We start from the raw sequence: 23,062 nt of genomic DNA, 5'->3' as shown, positions 1-23,062 counted from the left end.
TGTCCAGTGATTGGGTCTCAATGTAGGCAGCAGCCTCTCTGAGTTAGTGATAGCTGTTTAGCAGTCTGATGGCCTTGAGATAGAATCTGTTTCTCAATCTCTCGGTCCCAGCTTTGATGCACCTGTACTGACCTCACCTTCTGGATGATAGCGGTGTGAACAGGCAGTGGTTGTTGTACTTGATTATCTTTTTGGCCTTCCTGTGACATTGGGTGCTGTAGGTGTCATGGAGGGCAAGTAGTTTGCCCCCGGTGATGCGTTGTGCAGACCACACCACCCTCTGGAGAGCCTTGCAGTTGAGGGCGGTGCAGTTGCCGTACAGCCCGACAGGATGCTCTCGATAAAAGTTTGTCAGCGTACCCCACCGTGCTTGGAGGGGGAAAGAGAATCAGGAAATACTGTTTGACTTGATAATCCAAAAACATTCATTACTTAGCCCAGGACAGTTCAACAGGTGACTATCCAGGAAGGGAAAATAACGAAATACGAACACTGGGTGTCTGCATGGATGTCGGTGTCTGAGTTTATTTACGGGACAAACAAACAGGCTTACGTTTCTGCGTGGGACACCTTCATCAGAATGGGCCTACTGAGGTGAGGAATGGTTTGGATTTTAGGCCTGCTGCACAGATAAAAGGGGAAACATACATCCTCTTCCTCAATGCCTACAAGAAACGTTTTATTAAAAAACTACAATCTCCAAAAATCACAGCATTGGGCGTAGTACAGCTTCTGACGTCAATTATTTAGTTACGTATGGAAAGTTCCAGCAGCGGAGTTCGCCATTTTGTAGGCAGGTTAGTTTGTGCAGTGTACAGAAGTAGCTACTGAAAAATACATTTTTTTACCTATTAATTCGTATTTTGGGATACATCAATCGTTAGATAAGGTGAGGACAGGTTATTTAATGTGTCTTAGATGAACGGAAACCATATATAATCCGTTCAATGTTAAGCCGTTTGCTAGCCTCCACGTTTCGTCGACGAACCAGGAAGCTAGCTAGCTAAAGCGTTACTATAACTGGCTATCCCTACTTCTTTTTTTTACCCGAATATAAATATTGACGATCGKTTTTTTGTGTTGAAGCTACAGTTTGTCTCTCAGATGTTGCTAACGTTATCTGAAGAAGTCTAGCCAGATAACGTTATGTTTAACTTATTTTTGTTATTAGTCAAACTTTAGTTACCGTTAGCTAGAAAGCTAACGACGGTAGCTTGTTAGCAATATAGAACAAAGACGTCGCCAGTCAGTGGCAACAAAGATAATAGATTGACCAGGTTTATCTAGCTAACTTACCTAGACAATGCTTGCAAAATAATAATTTCAATAGACTCCTATTGTATGGTTGAATTCACTATATTACATGTATAAGAATATCTAGCTTGCTAGCTAATTTCACGTTAGCTATGTTTAGATTTGAATTATTTTCGACGTTAGTTGGCAGCTAGCCATGTTGCTAGCTTTAACGTTAGCTAGCTATGTATCTAATGTGAAAATGCATCACTTGTGTGGCAGATGCGGCAGTCAAGGCGAATGCGTTCCCCTGGTGTTTGGCTCAATGAGTTCAGCTGGGAGGAGAGAGTGGAGAGCCGAAAGCGACAGAGGCAAGATGATTCGCACAGCAGTGAAAGGGAGAACAAATCTCGAAGACTTAACCTCGAAACAAATGAAAGGTAAATATTGTGACCCCATCTGTCATCACTTCACTGTAGTCGCCAACAGAACTATCAGATGCTCCACCTATCCACAAGCAAYCCCTAACTAGATCTCTCCTTTTTACTTACTAGAAATACCGACCATACCGACTTGCCTGGTTCAATTTTAAAAATCCCATCACGCTTGTTTAAACTGACCTGCACTGGGGTCAGAAGGCAATCCAGTTTACATTGAGACAAGTGATATTGCTCAGGAAATGTACCTCAATCCAGGAATGAAAAATGTTGTTTATGGAATTGACCCATTATACCAACTGTTACACCTAGAAAATTGACGACTGCTTGTTTATCATCAGTCCTTCAWTGTTCTTGGTGTAACCTTAATACATTTGACTATCTTGCTTATCGGTCTGTAGGTTAATTTGGTTCATCCAACACAACTATAACATGCACTGCATACAGAGCTGATTTTGAGCAGGATTTCTCCTGCAGCTCCTCAGCTGGTTGATGCTGGAGTAATAGATGCTTTTATAAGCCCATTCATTGCACAACAATTCTAAATGCCATTGTGTATTGTTTTGGTGTACGAAAATACCTATTTTCTCTCAAAAAATGGATTGAAGCGCACCTGTTTATTCAAGTGCAGGCAACAGGCTATCAGCRCGTCACCCACCAGTTTACAATGTGAGCTGGAGGGAGTATGCATTTTGAAAACATACTTAATTGTTTGAACCCTTTAATGTTTTATTTTATATTATGAGGCATGYCTTGCTTCAAAGTAACTGTCCTTCTTTAGACTATTTAGACAAGTTGAGTATCTGGAGCATCAGCATTTGTGGGTTCGATTACAGGCTCAAAATGTCCAGAAATAAAGACCTTCTGAAACTCGTCAGTCTATTCTTGTTCTGAGAAATGAAGGCTATTCCATGCCAGAAATTGCCAAGAAACTGAAGATCTCGTACAACTCTGTGTACTATTCCCTTCACAGAACAGTGCAAACTGGTTCTAACCAGAATAGAAAGAGGAGTGGGAGGCCCCGGTGCACAACTGAGCAAGAGAACAAATACATTAGTGTCTAGTGCAGCATCCGTTTCTCAAACAAGTCCTCAACTGGCMGCTTCATTAAATAGTACCCGTAAAACACCAGTCTCCACGTCAACAGTGAAGAGGTGACTCCGGGATGCTGGCTTTCTAGGCAGAGCTGCAAAGAAAAAGCGATATCTCAGACTGGCCAATAAAAAGAAAAGATTAAGATGGACAAAAGAACACAGACACCGGACAGAGGAACATTGGAAAAAAGTGTTATAGACCGACGAATCTATGTTTGAGGTGTTCGGATCACAAAGAAAAACATTCATGAGATGTTGGTGAGAAAAAAAATGCTGGAGGAGTGCTTGACGCCATCTGTCAAGCATGGTGGAGGCAACGTGATGGTCTGGGGGTGCTTTGGTGGTAGTGTGGGAGATTTGTACAGGGTAAAAGAGCCTTTAACCTCTCTAGGGTACGTGAGACGTTAGCGTCCCACCTCTTCAACAGCCAGTGAAACTGCAGGGTGACAAATTCAAAACAGAAATCCCATAGTTAAAATTCCTCAAACATACATGTTTTTACACCATTTTAAAGATACACTTGTTGTAAATCCAGCCACAGTGTCCGATTTCAAAAAGGCTTTAGGACGAAAGCAAAGCAAACGATTATGTTAGGTGAGTGCCTATTCACAGAATAACACAGCCATTTTTTTTGCCAAAGAGAGGATTCACAAAAAGCAGAAATAGAGATAAATGTAATCACTAACCTTTGATGATCTTCATCAGATGACACTCATAGGACTTCATGTTACACAATACATGTATGTTCGGTAAAGTTAATATTTTATCCAAAAATCGGAGTTTACATTGGCGCCTTATGTTCAGAAGTTCCAAAACATCCTTTGATTTTGCAGAGAGCCACATCAATTTACAGGAATACTCATAATAAACATTGCTAAAAGATACAAGTATTATGCATGGAATTTTAGATGCACTTCTCCTGTGCTAAAAGATACAAGTGTTATGCATGGAAGTTTAGATTTTAGATGCTTTCGGCTCTCCACTCTCTCCTCCCTGCTGAACTCGTTGAGCCAAACACCAGGAATTTTAGATGCACTCCTGTGTCAGATTTCAAAAAAGCTTTACGKAAAAAGCAAAAAYCATGCAATAATCTGAGGTCGGCGCTCWGAGCCCAATCAAGACACAAATATAGCCGCCATATTATGCAGTCAACAAAAGTCATAAAAGCATTATAAATCTTCACTTACCTTTGCTGATCTTCGTCGGAATGCACTCCCAGGACTCCCACTTCCACAAGAAATGTTAGTTGTTTTCGGTAATGTCCATCATTTATGTCCAAATAGTTACTTTTGTTAGCGCGTTTGGTGAACAAAGTCACGAAGCGCGTTCACTAAAAGCAGACGAAATGTCAAAATGTTCCGTAACAGTCAGTAGAAACATGTCAAACGATGTATTGAATCAATCTTTAGGATGTTTTTAACATAATTCTTCAATAATATTCCAACCGTATTCCTTTGTCTTCAGAAAAGCAAATGGAATGGGAGCAAACTCTCATCATAAGGTGAATGCACCAATTTGTAAGTCGCTCTGGATAAGAGCGTCTGCTAAATGACTTAAATGTAAATGTAAATGTGAACACGCATGGTCAGCTCGTGGCTGCTGGCAGACCTCTGACTCATTCCTCTCTGCTTCGGCCCGAATTCACAGTAGAGGCATCAGACAAGGTTCTAAAGACTGTTGACATCTAGTGGAAGCCTTAGGAAGTGCAACATTACCAATATTCCACTATCTTCAATAGGAGCTGAGTTGAAAATCGACCAACCTCAGATTTCCAACTTCCTGGTTGGATTTTTTCTCTGGTTTTTGCCTGACATATGAGTTCTGTTATACTCAAACATCATTCAAACAGTTTTAGAAACTTCAGAGTGTTTTCTATCCAACTCTACTAATAATATGTATATTCTAGCTTTTATGGCTTTGTAGCAGGCCGTTTACTCTGGGCATGCTTTTCATCCGGACGTGAAAATACTGCCACCTACCCCAAAGAAGTTAAGATCCATCACTCCATTTTGCAACACCATGCCATACCCTGTGGATGGCGCTTAATTGGAGCCAATTTCCTCCTACAATAGGACAATRACCAAAAGCACAGCACCAAACTGTGCTATAACTATTTAGGGAAGAAGCAGTCAGCTGGTATTGTCAAAAATGGAGTGGTCAGCACAGTCACCCAATCTCAACSCTATTGAGCTGTTGTGGGAGCAGCTTGATCGTATGGTACGTAAGAAGTGCCCATCAAGCCAATCCAACTTGTGGGAGGTGCTTCAGGAAGCATGGGGTGAAATCTCTTCAGATTACCTCAACAAATTGACAACTAGAATGCCGAAGGTCTGCATGACTTTAATTGCTGCAAATGGAGGATTCTTTGACGAAAGCAAAGTTTGAAGGACACTATTATTTGAATTAAAAATCGGTATTTGTAACCATGTCAATGTCTTGACTATGTTTCCTATTCATTTTGCAACTCATTTCATGGAAAACAAGGACATTTCCAAGTGACCCCAAACTTTTGAGTGTGTGTATATGTATAGYTGAAGTCAAGTTTATATACACTTARGTTGGTGTCATTAAGACTYGTTTTGAAACTATGGTTTTGGCAAGTCGGTTAGGACATCTACTTGGTGCRTGACACAAGTCATTTTCCAACAATTGTTTACAGACAGATTATTTCACTTATATTTCACTGTATTACAATTCCAGTGGGTCAGAAGTTTACATACACTAAGTTGACTGTGCCTTTAAACAGCTTGGAAAATTCCAGAAAATGRTGTCATGGCTTTAGAACTGTGCCTGTGGWTGTATTTATAGGCCTAMCTTCAAGCTCAGTGCCTCTTTGCTTGACATCATGGGAAAATGAAATCAGCCAAGACCTCAGGGGGRRAAAATTGTAGATTTCCACAAGTCTGGTTCATCCTTGGGAGGAATTTCCAAACACCTGAAGGTACCAAGTTAATATGTAAAAACAATAGTACGCAAGAATGAACACCGTGGGACCMCGCAGCCATCATACCACTCAGGAAGGAGACGTGTTCTGTCTCTTAGAGATTAACGTACTTTGGTGCGAAAAGTGAAAATCCCTATCAGAAGAATAGCAAAGGACCTTGTGATGCTGGAGGAAACGGGTACAAAAGTATCTATATCCACAGTAAAACAAGTCCTATATCGACATAACAAATACCCAATACTCCAAAACCGCCATAAAAAAGCCAGACTATGGTTTGCAACTGCACATGGGGACAAAGATCGTACTTTTTGGATAAATGTCCTCTGGACTGATGAAACAAAAATAGAACTGTTTGGCCATGATGACCATCGTTATGTTTGTTGGTAAAAAGAGGAAGCTTGCAAGCCGAAGAACACCATCCCAACCATAAAGCACAGGGGTTGCAGCATCATGTTTTGGGGGTACTTTGCTGCAGGAGGGACTGGTGCACGTCACAAAATAGATGGCTTCATGAGGAAGGAAAATTATCAGGAAGTTAAAGCTTGGTCGCAAATGGGTCTTTCAAATGGAAAATTACCCCAAGCATACTTCCAAAGTTGTGGCAAAATGGCTTAAGCACAACAAAGTCAAGGTATTAGAGTGGCCATCACAAAGCTCTGACCTCAATCCTATAGAACATTTGTGTGCGGAACTGAAAAGGCGTGTGCGACCAAGGAGGCCTACAAACCTGACTCAGCTACACCAGCTCTGTCAGCAGGAATGGGCCAAAACTCACCTAACTTATTGTGGGAAGCTTGTGGAAGGCTACCCGTAATGTTTGACCCAGGTTAAACAATTTAAAGGCAATGCTACCAAATACTAATTGAGTATGTAAACTTCTGACCCACTGGGAATGTGATGAAAGAAATATAAGCTGAAATAAATCATTCTCTCTCTTATTCTGACATTTCACATTCTTAAAATAAAGTGGTGATCCTAACTGGCCTAAGACAGGGAATTTTTACTAGGATTAAATGTCAGCAATAGTGAAACTGAGTTTAAATGTATTTGGATAAGGTGTATGTAAACTTCCGACTTCAGCTGTATATTAAAATGTTTTCTGACTCTGGGGAAGTAGATAAAGGGCCTCATTGGCAATATCCTGAAATATTCCTTAGTCATGGAATTCCATTTGTTAAAATGTGTATGAACCCTGTTCTTTATATTTTCAAAGTTTTAACTCTTCTTATGGGAAGTCATTGGACACTTTCAATGTATTTTTTTTTTTATTGCTGGAAGGTAAAAACCTTTCCAGTTCCTGTGTCTGTCCCTGAGCTGTATGTTATGTGAGCGAAGTTCATGGTGGAAGCTTCCAGGGCAGGAGGAAAGGGCAGGGCAGCTCTAATAATAAGTCTCCCAGCGACGCAGACCTTTTCCTGGAAGAGACCTGACACCCACCAGRGTGCCATCATGGCTCTGAAGGTCTGCTTCAGACCRCATTCCTCAAAGCCTCTCCTGAAAGGGCTTCACGGATTCCTCACTAAGCCACATCAATAACTGTCGTAGTGGACACCTGTGCTTTCCAGTGTGCACATTGGAGTGGGGGAGGGGGTTGTGCTTGTGCATTAATATATACATTCAGCTGGCTTCTCATATTTATGATAGATACATGTGAAAGGGTAACATTTATTTTTGTCAATTGCACACGAGGTCCAACCAAAACTTGACTTCCGCTTTTAACCCAATCCTAAATCGAAGAGATGTTGTTGTGGAGTGTTAACTGCCTTGCTCAAGGGCAGAACCATACATTTTTCACCTTGTCGGCTTGGGGATTCGAACTAACTACCTTTCGGTAACTAACCGCTAGGCTACCTGCTGCCCTACATGTCATGATCTGTTCTGACCGCTCTTGTGAGACATGGTCTGTCCAGTTTATTGCGTCAGTTTACCCCTAGAACTATGAATCTACCATATGCTCGAATGCCAAACTTCTAGTCTTTCACACCAAGAACACTGGAATCATGATGTAGCACCCTGTAGTCGTAAATCAGCTTGTTCCTAATACTTGTAAAGCCCCTTGGGATAGGGTGTCGGTGAAGCCATTGGAACCAAGCAGTGACTAAGTAGGCAGGAGGAGGAGGAGTCAGTCGCTAAGCTGTGTTTCTCCCTTTCAGGCATTACCTGGAGACCCGCAGCCTGATCCAGCGCAGCCTGATCCAGCAGAGGCTAGAGTCTAAGGACAATGGGGCCAGAGTAGCCAGCCTGGAGATGGGCTACGACGTGGACAGCAGGGGCCCCTCCAGGGATAGATACGGAGACCGCGAGAGGGACAAGGAGTGGCACCACTACAGCAAGTCATCTGGTCAGAGCGGCCGCAGCAGACGCAGTAGCCGCCGAGGGCGGAGACGCAGCCCTTCTCACCTACGCTCCTCTTACTCGGTATGAGAACATCCCACTCTCTCTCATTTTCCTTCTTAATATGGTTATTAATGGTGTTAGCATTCTGTGTGTGTATCTCTCGCCGTATGTACCACACCCACAGTAAAAAAGACTGGATCCTATGTTAGTACCAAAATTCAGTGAAGATCATCTAGGCATAACTTTTAAGACTAGGAGCAAACACCTTTACGAGGTTTCAATAAGAATAGTCAAGGGAAGCTTTATATGTATCATTCACAGTCAGAAGATAACCAAGAACTGTAACTTGAAGGAGACAAATTCATATTAGCCTATTCAACACTGTGATAGCTTATCATTTTTTTTGTACCGTTTACTTTGAGAAAGTCTCTCACATGAACATTCTTGTTGCCGTGTTTCTCTTCTGTAACACCCACTATGTGGTGACGCCCCCTATGCCTTTCTCTGGTGGGGCTGAATTTGAATGTGCTGCTCCCGCTGTGGTCCGCTGGCGCTGCCTGGTTCGCTACTACCCACCCACTCTGAATGGGCCGATCCATCCGAATCTCTCCCCCACGTCCGATTCCCCCCTCTCCGCCCGCTGAATGAATGAATGGCACGTTCCGTCCGGTTGTGGTGGCCTGGCCTGATGTTCTCTGGGTCGATGATGATGGTGGTTGATGGTTGATGATGGTGGTGATGGTCGTGATGGGACAACAGAGGAGCCATCATCGCAGGAGCAGGAAAAGATCCAGGAGTGTTGTGGATGATGACGAGGGTCACCTGATCTATCACAGGGGAGACATGCTGAGAGCGAGATGTATAGAATATATTCCCCTTTTTTTCTCTGTCAACTATCTATATCTCTTTTGTTGTTACAGTTTGGTTTTGATATGGCGTACTGTTGCAAAATACCCATTCTATTGTAGGCATGTATTGTATTTGGGTGGGTAGGGTTTATCACTGTATTGTTAAATGTTGATTAGTATTACACCTTGCTACATAACATCATTATTAGTGTGATGTGTGTACTGTGTCTTATGTACTGTTGGCTTGGAGCCCTGTTCTGTTCTAGTTGCAGACAGTATAATGCTAAATCCATATCAAACAAAGCAGCTTAGGTCAAATCAGTGCTAGCGGCAGCCATTTTGTGGCAGATCAGGTGTCATGGTAGTGGATGCCAGTCATCACTCCTCTGGTTCTAACTAGTACTCTTTATTCCCTGTAGATGAGATTGTGTCCACTCTAGGAGAAGGAGCCTTTGGGAAAGTCGTGGAATGCATCGATCACTCTAAGTAAGTCGCTCACTGGAAACGTCTGGATGTCACGGTGACTGTGCTACTCTTGCTGCCCCACCCTTCTCTCTTTGTTAACTTTTGAGCACCTCCCTCGAGCCGAGATGAATGACCCGCTCGAATGTGTACAGTATGCTCTCACAAACTCAATCTCTGTTTTTCACTTTCTTGTTTGAAAGCCTCTCCCTTCTCTAGACTTAACTGTTGGCTGTTTGTTGTCTGTGATTCCAGAAGTGGTGCTCGCATGGCACTGAAGATAATTAAAAACATTGACCGCTACCGCGAGGCGGCCATGGCTGAGGTGGAGGTGCTGGAGCAGATGAACTCTCTGGACTGTGACCGGAGATAGTAAGTCTCACACACAGTTAGAACAAGCCACATACATTAGCAGAAATCAGGTTGGCCCTGCATTACGAGGATGAGAAGCAGTCACACATGCAGCAGTAGACTACACAGCAGTAGGAGGCTATCTGCCAGGCTTACACTTTAATTATGGACTATCGCTAAAATATCTCACTTTAATKATCAAATATCGGTGTTTGTCATCAGTATCAGACATTATCTTACCTAGCTAGCTGCCTTAAGTCATCCTGAATAATGTTGTCTGCTCAATGACAAAAATGTAAATGTAAGTCCCTCTTTTGTCTCTGTCCTTCCCCACTCTCTCCTCCCCCTTTCCGTCTCAGTGCGTGTGTGAGGATGCTGGACTGGTTCGACCACCATGGCCACGTGTGTATATCGTTTGAGCTGCTAGGGCTCAGTACCTATGACTTCCTTAAGCAGAACAACTTCCAGCCGTTCCCCGTAGAACACATCAGAATCATGGCCTACCAGATCATCAGAGCYGTACGATGTGAGTAGTTACCATAAAATTACATTTTAGAACGTATTGGAGTAGTCAGTGAATAGGATTTCTGTGGTAGTAACCACCATCCACTCTGGATAAGACCACTGCTAAATGTCACAGCTGAACTATTGTGTGTGTCCCGAATTGCACCCCATTTTTCTCTATGCAGTGCATTTTTAGGGGGAATATGGCTGTCATTTGAGAGGCAGACATTGTAAATAGTGGTGACTACAGAGATTGTTATTCGACTTAGGAATGTTACGATTCACAGATACGCAGCAGACCCCAAACTGATCCAAATGTAGCATGCATCAGTCAGAAAATCAATTCAAACGTTACGCATCACCCGTAACCAATCATATAAAAAAAAATCTACCTTCTGAAAATACCTAATATTTTGTGACAACTGATATAAGTTCTCTCCTTCAGTGACGAACTGCATGTGACTACGTTGACAGTCATTGATCTACAAGTAATTTTTCATGCCAAACAACAAGTGTGACAACTGTTGAAAAATATTTTACCGGAATAGAAGTAAACTACCGGAGATGACTCATCTGGCTATACCTGCTGAMTGGGACTTAAAATATATTTTATTTTGATTGTTCAGGTTCACCATCAGCAATAGTTTTGTTAGTTTTGCTTTCAACAATACTTTTTTTATATTTGATTTTGAGATGGGGTTGAAATCCAAAGTTGTGCTGTATATTCATTGGCTTTCTCATAGCTCATTTGTAAATGATTAATATTGATACATTACTAGCTCAAACACTTAACCTCTCTAGGGTACGTACGTGAGACGGTAGCGTCCCACCTCTTCAACAGCCAGTGAAACTGCAGGGCGCCAAATTCAAAACAACAGAAATCCCATAATTAAAATTCCTCAAACATACATGTATTTTACACCATTTTAAAGATACACTTGTTGTAAATCCAGCCACAGTGTCCGATTTCAAAAAGGCTTTACGACGAAAGCAAAGCAAACGATTGTTAGGTGAGTGCCTATTCACAGAATAACACAGCCATTTTTCCAGCTAAAGAGAGGAGTTACAAAAAGCAGAAATAGAGAAAATTAATCACTAACCTTTGATGATCTTCATCAGATGACACTCATAGGACTTCATGTTACACAATACATGTATGTTTTGTTCGGTAAAGTTCATATTATATCCAAAAATCTGAGTTTACATTGGCGTGTTACGTTCAGAAGTTCCAAAACATCCTTTGATTTTGCAGAGAGCCACATCAATTTACAGGAATACTCATAATAAACATTGCTAAAAGATACAACTGTTATGCATGGAGTTTTAGATGCACTTCTCCTTAATGCAACCGCTGTGTCAGATTTCAAAAAAGCTTTACGGAAAAAGCAMACCATGCAATAATCTGAGTCTGCGCTCAGAGCCCAATCAAGACAAAAATATATCCGCCATATTGTGCAGTCAACATAAGTCAGAAATAACATTATCAACATTCAATTACCTTTGATGATCTTCATCAGAATGCACTCCCAGGAATCCCAGTTCCACAATATTTGTTTGTTTTGTTAATGTCCATCATTTATGTCCAAATTCCTCCTTGTTGTTCTAGCGTTCAGTACACTTTCCAAACTCACGACGCGCGGGCAAGTCCAGCGGAAAGTACGGACGAAAAGTTAAAGTTATATTGCAGTCTGTAAAAACATGACAAACGAAGTATTGAATCAATCTTTAGGATGTTTTTAACATAATTCTTCAATAATGTTCCAACCGGAGAATTAATTTGTCTTCAGAWGTACGATGGAACAGAGCTCAGTCTCACATGAACGCGCATGGTCAGCACATGTTCAGGTCATGATAGACCTTACTCAATCCTCTCATTCGCCCCCACTTTACAGTAGAAGCATCAGACAAGGTTCTAAAGACTGTTGACATCTAGTGGAAGCCTTAGGAAGTGCAACATTACCAATATCCCACTATCTTCAATAGGAGCTSAGTTGAAAATCGGCCAACCTCAGATTTCCAACTTCCTGGTTGGATTCTTTCTCAGGTTTTTGCCTGACATATGAGTTCTGTTATACTCAAACATCATTCAAACAGTTTTAGAAACTTCAGAGTGTTTTCTATCCAAATCTACTAATAATATGCATATTCTAGCTTTTATGGCATTGTAGCAGGCAGTTTACTCTGGGCATGCTTTTCATCCGGACTTGAAAATACTGCCCCCTACTCCAAAGAAGTTATTCTGCAAAAATGACAAGTTCATTTGTGGGTGATAGTGGTTTCAGAACCAAAGTGGGAGAACRAAAAACAAAGGCTGCATTTATCTAGACGCTTATCGAGTTGTCTTGAAAGGAAAAGATGCACATCCCTAATACGAGTGTATTCAATTGTATGGTGTAATAGAAACGAGTGTTGTCTACTTTCCTGCCTGTGTTGATTGTGTTTTGTTTGTTTTAGTCCTGCATAAGAACAAGCTGACACACACTGACCTGAAGCCGGAGAACATTCTGTTTGTGGACTCGAAGTACGACATCGAGTACAATGCCAAAATGGTACGAGTCTTATCTACCTGCTCTCCGATTGACAAAACACTGACTCACCTTAAATTAACTGAAGTTCACTGATTTGGTTCACTGATTTGGTTGTCACGCCTTACATGACTTTGTGTACTGTCTGACTAACTCAAATTAATATTTGTCATGACTCGTCTCTGCCCTACAGAGACGTGACAAGAGGACGTTGAAGAACCCGGATGTGAAGGTGGTTGATTTTGGCAATGCCACGTATGAACACGACCACCACACCTCCGTAGTGTCCACACGCCACTACCGCGCCCCAGAGGTCATTCTGGGTAAGATATCAACTTTGCCACTCTGCCACAACGCCAAGTCATGATTATATCAACTKTATTATCCCACCAGGGGGAAAGTAATTTGGTCATTTGCTTAGAAGGACAAAGTACATCGTTTAAAACACAGAATAATACACAATAAATTAATATGAAAAGTGCAATGGGCTACATATTTACAGTGAAAGTACAATAAATATTTACAGTTATCAACCAATTAATAGTCCAGGCACTTACTGRTGGTATGTGAGGTGCTTACAGACGAGCTGTGTCCCAAATGACACCCTATTCCCTATATATTGCACTTCTGTTGACCAGGGCACATGGGGCTCTTGCATCCTTCGTTTCTCTGTTAGTGATGTAGTGCTTTTCTCTCTCGTGTGTAGGTTTGGGCTGGGACCATGCCTGTGACGTGTGGAGTCTGGGCTGTATCCTCATAGAGTACTACCTGGGGTCAACTCTCTTCCAGGTGGGTGACTATCTGCTGTCACATCAACAGCGTCATACTAGAATGCCTTCTAAATCATGCATTCATCTTAAGGTGTTCAGGCTTCTTTCTATGCAAGGGTAGATCAGTGTGTCCGGGATGTAGCCTCATCTCCATGTCTCTCTTCTCTCCTCCAGACCCACGAAAGTAAAGAACACCTGGCTATGATGGAGAGGGTCCTTGGCCCCATACCTGTACACCTCCTGCAAAAAACCAGGAAGCGTCGGTAYGTCCATCGTTACAAGCTGGACTGGGACGCACACAGCTCTTCTGGCAGATATGTGAGGAAACACTGCAAACCACTCAAGGTAAGGGGGGCCTCTTGCATTATGGGGGAACCTATTTTGTATTGCGAATTATATAAAGCCATCTGAATCAGTGTTGGTGTGTCCTGTGTTGGCTGATATCGATGAATCTAACCATCTCCTCTGTCTTCTTCTCTCAGCAATACATGACGGCCCAGAGTGCAGACCACGAGCAGCTGTTTGACTTGGTCCAGAAGATGCTGGAGTATGACCCGACTAAACGCCTCTCCCTGGACCAGGCTCTCAGACACCCCTTCTTCACCTGCCTACTCAAGGCCACCAAAAACTGACCTTCCACCCCAACCTGACCCTACCTGTCACTGTGACAACAGTTGGGGCAATGGCCATCGCCATGACAACCATGATGATTGATGATTGCCGTGGCAATACTTTCTGACTCTCCGAGAGAGATTGTTTAGCAATGACTGTATCAGTCTGCCCACGTGGCTCCGTAGTCAATCAAATGTATTTATAAAGCCCTTTTTACATCAGCCGATGTCACAAAGTCCATCGCTGTCATGCTAGTTAGTGTTAATTTATTGTATTGTAGTAGCAACTGTTTGTACTTATTAATCTGATGCATTATTGAGTTGTACAATTTTTGTTCAAGTCCCTTTTTTCAATTTGGCTGGATTTGTAACTTTTGGAATATCGCTGTGTACATTTCTTAATAAAAACTTCTGAAATATGAAAGTATCTAGTGGGGTCCAGAATTTTCATAGATGGGTGTCAAAATAATTGCATCCCATGTTTTCAATACTCCAGTACCCTCTCCTTGTGAGTGAACCAAACTCAGCTTTTTGCTAAAATCTTATTCATATGAGGTATTTTCTGCATATGTGTAATTTTGAAGGCCAAACCCAACATTGGTGTGCGTAGCCAAAGAGCTCTATGGTCAGATGACATGAAAATAGAGCTCTTTGGTCACGCACACCAATGGTGGGTTCTGCCTCYGAAAGAACAATGCATTGTCAGAAAATATCTCATCCCTGCTGTAAAATATGGTGGTGGATCTTTATGAAGAAACAATACATTTTTACTAAAAATCTGGTTGCCTCTGCGAGGAGGCTGAACCTTGGCCACAAGTAAATCTTCCAGCAAGGCAACAATCCCAACAATGCATCCACAAAGAAATGGTTAATTGACCACAAAATCAACATTTTGCAATGGCCATCTCAGCCTCTGGACTGGAAAACCTGTGAGTTGAATTGAGGACAATCTGTAAAGCGCAGACGACGGATATCAAGRATCTGGAAGAATTCTGTATGGAGGATCCCTCCCAATGTGWTCTCCAATCTCATATTTTTTATCCTCGCAAGGGGAGTGTGCAGGAGTATTGAAAACATGATCCAATCATTTTGACCTCTTTTTTTAGATTTTTATTATTACATCTTAAACATGATCTCTCTGAGCAATTGTATTAGTATAAAATATTAGAACCCCCCCCCCCAAAAAAAATTGCATACAATTTTTTATACAGTATTTTTTGCTAATCTTTATCAAGGGATCCAATAAAGACCCCACTGATAATGTGCAACAACAAAGATAACCCTGTGCACAGCAGTGTGTCTAGTTCAGGGGTTCTCAACCTTTCCCCCCCCAAGGACCCCTAATCCCTCAAATCAATAAGGCCTCGAGACCCCCCAGGAAACTCAGGATCCTTAGGTTGGGAACCGCTGCTCCAGTTCCAGGTTCTGGTTTTAAAATGTCCCCTGCAATGAAGTGTAAGAAACGTTACATAAATGTCATCTTTAATATCAGAAACTATCTTGTTTTACACTGACACCAATCATTTTCTCATGGCCTTCACTGAATTTGTATTTCGGATATTACTAATAAAATGTGCACATAATCCCATAAATGTTGCCAAATAAATGTGGGATTATTGATTAAAATCACAATATTTAGTTGSATAACTCAGTCTACCCTCAACCCAGTTACGCCAACGCCCCCATAAAAATTGTGAATTTATCCTTTATCCTTATGCGATATCAACCGGAAGTGACATCAGTGGGTATTTGAGCCAAAACCGGGTTGTGAGACTGACACGGTTGAGTTTGTCACTTTGTGAAGTTATCCAGTTATTCAAGTTCATTATTATTGTTTATCTTCATTCTCATAACCACATGCATATATTGACTGCAATGTTGTYCATGTTAAGAATATGTACAGTAGCCATGAATAGGTTTATTAGCAGGATTAGGCAGCCGCCTGTGACGTTAGATTGACGAGGGCAGTACTTTCCGAGCTAAACTGTTTCTCCGATCTAATAGCCTAGCTTAAATGGCGCTCAATCAACAACAAAAAAGGTCAAGTCATGAAAAAATAAAAGTCAAGTCACAAACAACATATCCTAAAAACAGGACAGGTCAAAGGTAAATGGACAATATGGAATGGACAATCACACTGTCCAGGAGTTGAACCCTATTGTCATGATCAGTGGTTTCAAGTTTGTATCTGTACATTTTTGACAAGCTGATCAGAGCGAAAAAGAAAATGTTGCAGGCCAACATAGTAAGCTACACCACATGAGCCAATGTCTTTTTTTTTGTTGTGTTTTACAAACGGTAGGCTTATCATGTAGATGGGCATCCTTAAAATAAAATGTCAGGCAACACTGTAGGCTACACCTCAGCAAGCACGGACCGACGCCTTTTGGATGTCTTTTTTTGGTGCAGTCTATGTTTGTTTTAGATTTTGTCCAGTCTGGAACAGCCTGGATTTGGCCCAAGCATAGATGTCTATAAATTCCCTTCTTTTCAACTTTAATTCAGAACAAAAAATGAGCCTGATTTCAACATCCAAAAAATACATATTTTTCGAAGTCCGAAAAAGAGGCCTTTTCAACATCCTGGAAATTATGTATTTTAAACATATGGAAAATACCTTTTCATCTTTCTTTCAGAACCTAAATTGAACCTAACTTCAACGTCTGGAATGTAATTTTGCTTACTGGGACTATTCTATTCTTGCGGCGGCGGCAGAAAGGCAAGGACCGGCCCTGATTATTAGAGTGACGTCACTGGAAAAARCATTTTATTCTTGTCAATATACATTTCTGCTTAGATCATCATATCTCAGTCTAAGTAAATTGCCCTGAAAATCTGTATATAGAGTGCCTTTGGAAATTATTCAGACCCTTGACTTTTTCCACATTTTGTTAAATTAGAGCCTTTTTCTAAAATGGATTATACCCCCAACATATTGTCACGGCCCCTCTGCATTGCAGGGGCGGTTCCTCCTGCAGGCAGAGGAGGGTCGTTAGTGATTGGAGCCACCTGGGCTCAGGGTATTTAAACTTGCTTCACTAATCCCTTCTCTCTCTCGCTCTGCTCCTCCAGGTATGATCCTGATTTGTTTGTTCCTTTGTAGTTTTACATAGTTTTCACTCAGTCATATTCACACACACAGAATAACGCATCCATGCACTTTACATACACCTTACATTATGATACTTCCACACCTCATTCCTTTTTCTTTGTTTAAAGTTAATAGTTTTGGTTTAGAATAAAGAACCTTTTTAATTGGCCTATACCTGTTGTTCGTGTCCCCTCATTTTTGTCACAGGTTATGAGCCGGCCTGTGACAATATCCTCATCAATCTACACACAATACTCCATAATGCAAAGCAAAAATAGGTTTTTAGACATTTTTTCAAAAACAGAAATACCTTATTTCTATAAGTATTCACAACCTTTGCTATGAGACTTGAAATTGAGCTCAGGTGCAACCTGTTTCCATTAGTCATCCTTGAGACCTTTCTACAACTTCATTGGAGTCGACCTGTGGTAAATGAAATTGATTAGACATGATTTGGAAAGGCACACACCTGTCTATATCAGGTCCCACAGTTGACATTGCATGTCAGAGCAAAAACCAAGCCATGAGGTCAAAGGAATTGTCTGTAAAGCTCAGAGACAGGATTGTGTCTAGGGGTACTAAAACATTTCTGCAGCATTTAAGGTCCCCAAGAACACAGTGGCCTCCATCGTTCTTAAATGGAAGTTTGGAACCACCGTGACTCTTTCTAGAGCTGGCCACCCAGCCAAACTGAGCAGTCGGGGGAGAAGGGCCTTGGTCAGGGAGGTGACCAAGAACTCGATGGTCACTCTGACAGAGCTCCAGAGTTCCTCTGTGGAGATGGGAGAACCTTCCAGAAGGACAACCATCTCTGCAGCACTACACCAATCAGGCCTTTATGTTAGAGTGGCCAGACGGAAGCCACTCCTCAGTAAAAGGAACATGACAGCCCACTTGGAGGCACCTAAAGACTCTCAGACCATGAGAAACAAGATTCTCTGGTCTGATGAAACCAAGATGGAACTCTTTGGCCTGAATGCCAAGTATCACATCTGGAGGAAACCTAGCACCATCCTTACGGTGAAGCATGGTGGTGGAGGCGTCATGCTGTGGGGATGTTTTTCAGCGGCAGGGACTAGAAGACTAGTCAGGATCGAGGTAAAGATGAACAGAGCAAAGAACGGAGATCATTGATGAAAACCTGCTCCAGAGCGTTTAGGACCTCAGACTGGGGCAACGGTTCACCTTTCAACAGGACAATGACCCTAAGCACACAGCCGAGACAAGGCAGCAGTGACTTCATGACAAGTCTCTGAATGTTCTTGAGTGGCCCAGACTTGAACCTGATCGAACATCTCTTGAGAGACATGAAAACAGCTGTGCAGCAACGCTCCCCATCCAACCTGACAGAGCTTGAGAGGATCTGCAGAGAAGAATGGGAGAAACTCCCCAAATACAGGTGTATTTGCTTGTAGCGTGATACCCAAGAATACTCGAGGCTGAAATCTCTGCCAAAGGTGCTTCAACAAAGTACTGAGTAAAGGGTCTGAATACTAACGTAAATGTGATATTTCCGTTTTTCTTTTTTAATAAATTTGCAAAAATGTCTAAACCTGTTTTCGCTCTGTCGTTATGGGGTACTCTGTGTAGATTGACGAGGGGGAAAAATGATTTAATTCATTTTAGAATAAGGCTGTAACCTAACAGAATGTGGATAAAGTCATGGGTTCTGAATACATTCCGAAGACACTATGTGGATATGACATCCGATATATTGTGATCTCAGCTATATGTGCTCAACACAGAAGCAACCCGACTGCAAGTGCTTCAACACACAACCTTTGTTTCAGCAAGAATGTGCCAACTGCTGCGCCAGACAGTGAAGGAAGGCCACAAGCCATTGAAGGAAATCCAGTGGGAAAGTCCAGAGCAGCTTGGGYTGTGGTGTAGGCTCGGATACGGCGAAGACCAATATATCATACTTAATATCATACTGAACACGATGAAACGCATGTCTAAGTACAGTGTATCGCGTTGGATCAAACAGATTCTTCTGGCCTGCTCGTGATGACACCCACTGGTACCTGTTTGATGATGTTCTTGAAATCATTCCACCCCCACAGACTGTGACATCCCGCCACGTAGAGRTCTTGAAAGTGGTGTCGGCCAGACTTTTGGGATAAACACCATGAAGCAAGAGGCACACACACACACCAAAGTATCTACTTACCTGTAAGACCTGCTCCATGGTGCCACTCAATCAATAAAATGTATTTATAAGCCCTTTTTACATCAGCAGATGTCGAAACGTGCTTATATAGAACTCAGCCTGAAAACCTCAATGAGCAAGCAATGCAGATGTAGAAGCACRGTGGCTAGGAAATACTCCCTAGAAAGGCAGGAACCTAGGAAGAAACCTAGAGACGAACCAGGCTCATTCTTCAAGATTTTCAAATGTTCATAGATGACCAGCAGAGTCAAATAGCAATCACAGTGGTTGTAGAGGGTGCAACAGACACACACACACACACACACACACACACACACACAACACACACACACACACACACACACACACACACACACACACACACACACACACACACACACTATACCCCAAAGCCTCAGCCTGCCAATACGATGTGTACCCAGTGGGAACCCCGCCTGTGGTGTTTTAACAGGCAGGCCCAGGTCTCTTCAATGTTATTCATGTCGGCTATGTTTAATTAAAACTTTTTTTTTAATGAAGTTTGGTTAAAAAACTCAGTTTGATTCAAATTGATATCTATTGTCCTCACTACATGGTTATATCTATGAAATACAAATGAATTTTGAGAGTAAACAAAACCAATTTAAATGGAAGAAGTTACCACCACAATCAAATCAAATACATTTTTATTGGTCACATACACTTGATTAGCAGATGTTATTGCGAGTGTAGTGAAATGCTTGTGCTTCTAGCTGCGACAGTGCAGTAATATCTAACAAGTAATACCTAACATATTACACAACATATACTCAACACACACAAATCTAAGTAGGAATGAATTAAGACTATATACATGTGGAAGGGCGATGTCAGAGCGGAACAGACTAAGATACAGTAGAATAGTATAGAAAACAGTATATACATATGAGATGAGTAACGCAAGATATGTAAACATTATCAAAGTGACTAGTGTTCCATTCCTTAAAGTGGCCAGTGATTTCTAGTCTATGCCTATAGGCAGCAGCCACTAATGTGCTCGTGATGGCTGTTTAACAGCCTGATTGCCTTGAGATAGAAGCTATTTTTCAGTCTCTCGGGCCCAGCTTTGATGCACTTGTACTAACCTCGCCTTCTGGATGATAGCGGGGTGAACAGGCAGTGGCTCGGGTGGTTGTTGTCCTTGATGATCTTTTTGGCCTTCTTGTGACATCGGGTGCTGTAGGTGTCCTGGAGGGTGGTAAGTTTGCCCCCGGTAATGCGTTGGCCAGACCGCATCTTCRACCCTGTTACCCTAGTCTCAACCCTGTTTCAAGACCCTGTTTCTACTTTGTTATACAAAGGTTAGGAAATATGAATTTAATGTTTGTTCAGCTCAKTCTGAAATGTTTAGACCAATCATGATCATTTTTGTTCAAATTCTGAAGTGAAACCATACTTTTGATGAAAAATGATAAGGCCGCTGACACGGTATCCATTTCAGGATTTAGTATAGCAAAAGTGTGAGATTTTATATACATGTTAAATTTGCAATTATTTAATTAGTTTTAGGGACTTATGATTCATAGGGAAATGTTGATTTTATTACAAGTGTTTTTATAATCTTTTTCAGACAACTTCCAYAGTGTCCATAAGAGGGTTGAAGACAAGTGGTGTACATATCAAAAGAAAATGGCCGATGATAATAGCCTTTGATGCCTGAGATGGGAAAATATGTTTTCTTGGAGATTAAATATGTACTTCATGTCGTGAGGTGTTCAGAAAATATGATTTATTTGGGGTAAAAAGTTTTTAAAAAGTCCAAATCTTAATGGTTTGGTGGAGTGACACTTAAGCTATGATGARCAGTAGGTGGCAGTAGAGAGCTRTTCCACAACCTGTGYTTGCGGCGCAATAATCGACATCTCRCGGCCCAGGCCTATCACACTTTAACTGAAGACTTGGTGAGTGTCATACATTTTCCATCGATATATATCTATTAGATTATCTATTTCCGTTCATATATAGGCAACTGTTTTAATATGTTAGAATAACGCAATTGGATGAATCGGCGGTCAGGTAAGKYAGACAAGTTCAGGRACCAGGTTGAGGAACTGCAGTGAGSTAAATACTGTGCAAACACRAAAACAATTGTATTTTAAATTGTTTAAAATATAGGTCAATTTAGGTTCTCGATCGAGAGAGTCTACCCGGCATGACACTCAACACCCATGACACTCAACARCATCATCTTGATACTTCATGTTGACGAATTTGAAGAGTAATTAAATAGCCTCGACTACAGTAATATAATGTGGATAAAGTAGATGAGATCTTATTCAGAGAGTAAACAACCGAGGCGTAGGCTACTTGACTGGCAGATCTATTATTAAACTGATTTGATTTCAACACCAAGGACAGAAAACATGACTCTCTGGGGCCAAATTACGGCTGTGGGGCCAAATATCATTTAGAGGTTGTAATCCAAGTCTCAAACCSCTGTAGTAAAACGATCACCTCAAACTATAATTCAATGTTGACTGCCCGAGATTGAGCCCAATCAAAGTAACTCAAAACATATCTAGGCTATAGTCTATACACATTCACAGCCTTATAACGTCACGCTTTCACGGAAGTTGTCGATCTACAGCCAACATTTCTTTCCCTCTGTCGACTGTATCTCCCTCCCCCACATGGTCAACCGGGCGGGCGCATCTCAATTTGCCGAACATGCAACTTTTTTTGTTGTTGAAAGAAATTTGACTGTTGACTGAATCCCCATCCCATCCACATACTCTCTAGCGCAGGAACAAAAGGATCTGGGATCGAGGACTCAATTTATCTCGTGCGCATCCAGATTGCACCCTGCCATATGCAAACCGCGCGCAACGCGCTCAGCATTTCAGCCTCTTGTTCCAAGGCTAATTTAGGAAACCGTGTTGGGGTGAGTTGAATGTGTAGCAGCAGCACACAGCAAAGTCTGACGTAGTTTAGTTACTAAATGCGCATATTTCATCATTAAACATTTTTTTATTCAGAAATTCATCAAGACCATTTGTTTCATACCGGGATTTAAAGTTATGGACTCAACGGAGGATAACGGGGAGAGCAAGGCAGCACTCCGTCCATGCGCGCCCAGGTCTCTTCTCCTGCGCTGTCTGGTCGGTTTCCCTACGGTGGTGTGTTTCATGTTGTCCCTGAGCTCCATAGCCATCTGCCTGCTCATGAGCTTCAAGACTTACCAACTGGAGAACCGACTGGATRCGCTGGAGTTGGATAAAAACACAGTGTTTAACCCTCCGGAGAGCGCCTTCACGCGCGAGGATGGGACTGTACTACCGGCACTAAGGAGTTCTATCGAGACGCTCCTGCAAGAGGTAGCTAGCTACACACCGTTTTTGGGGGGGGACATTTAAAATGTAACACTATGTATATATATCATAGAGTATTTCTCTTTATTTTTGATTCATGCAGCTTCCTGCTTGGGTATCCATAATATGTAGCTAGAGTAGACTAAATGCCGTGCGTAATGTTGCGCGTAATGACAGTATTTGACTCATGTCTGAAGATGTTGATTCCTCAAGCGACTGACTCTAATGGTCAAGGCACCGCTGTGCGATTCCTTCTGTCTCTAGATATTATCAGGTATCGCCTGATGAAAGATAACTGATGTAAAGCTTGGTGATACACAAGCTGGCTTTTACACAAACTGTCTGTTTGTGCTGTGAGA

General features: G+C 41.8%; 1 protein-coding gene across 3 annotated transcripts; it reads left to right on the top strand.

The window, feature by feature from the left end:
- Positions 1–768: 768 nt before the first annotated feature.
- On the top strand, positions 769–14,540 carry LOC111965383 (dual specificity protein kinase CLK4). 3 transcript variants are annotated; one of them, XM_070444104.1, is made up of 12 exons: positions 769–797; positions 1,516–1,673; positions 7,862–8,126; positions 8,805–8,904; positions 9,313–9,379; positions 9,611–9,727; positions 10,066–10,232; positions 12,665–12,759; positions 12,929–13,058; positions 13,442–13,524; positions 13,680–13,850; positions 13,988–14,540. In XM_070444104.1, the coding sequence occupies exons 2-12, from the start codon at positions 1,516–1,518 to the stop codon at positions 14,135–14,137; spliced, it is 1,503 nt and encodes a 500-aa protein (XP_070300205.1). In that variant the 5' UTR covers positions 769–797; the 3' UTR covers positions 14,138–14,540. The 3 variants fall into 3 exon arrangements, with proteins under 3 accessions (XP_070300205.1, XP_023845322.1, XP_023845320.1); XM_023989552.2 differs by having other exon boundaries at positions 770–889; XM_023989554.2 differs by lacking the exon at positions 8,805–8,904.
- The last annotated feature ends 8,522 nt before the right edge of the window (positions 14,541–23,062 follow it).

The sequence above is a fragment of the Salvelinus sp. IW2-2015 genome, linkage group LG6.1 (genome assembly GCF_002910315.2).
Source record: "Salvelinus sp. IW2-2015 linkage group LG6.1, ASM291031v2, whole genome shotgun sequence".
Classification (NCBI taxonomy): Eukaryota; Metazoa; Chordata; class Actinopteri; order Salmoniformes; family Salmonidae; genus Salvelinus; species Salvelinus sp. IW2-2015.
Note: the sequence above shows the minus strand (reverse complement) of the source record. Positions and strands in the feature narration are given on the sequence as shown.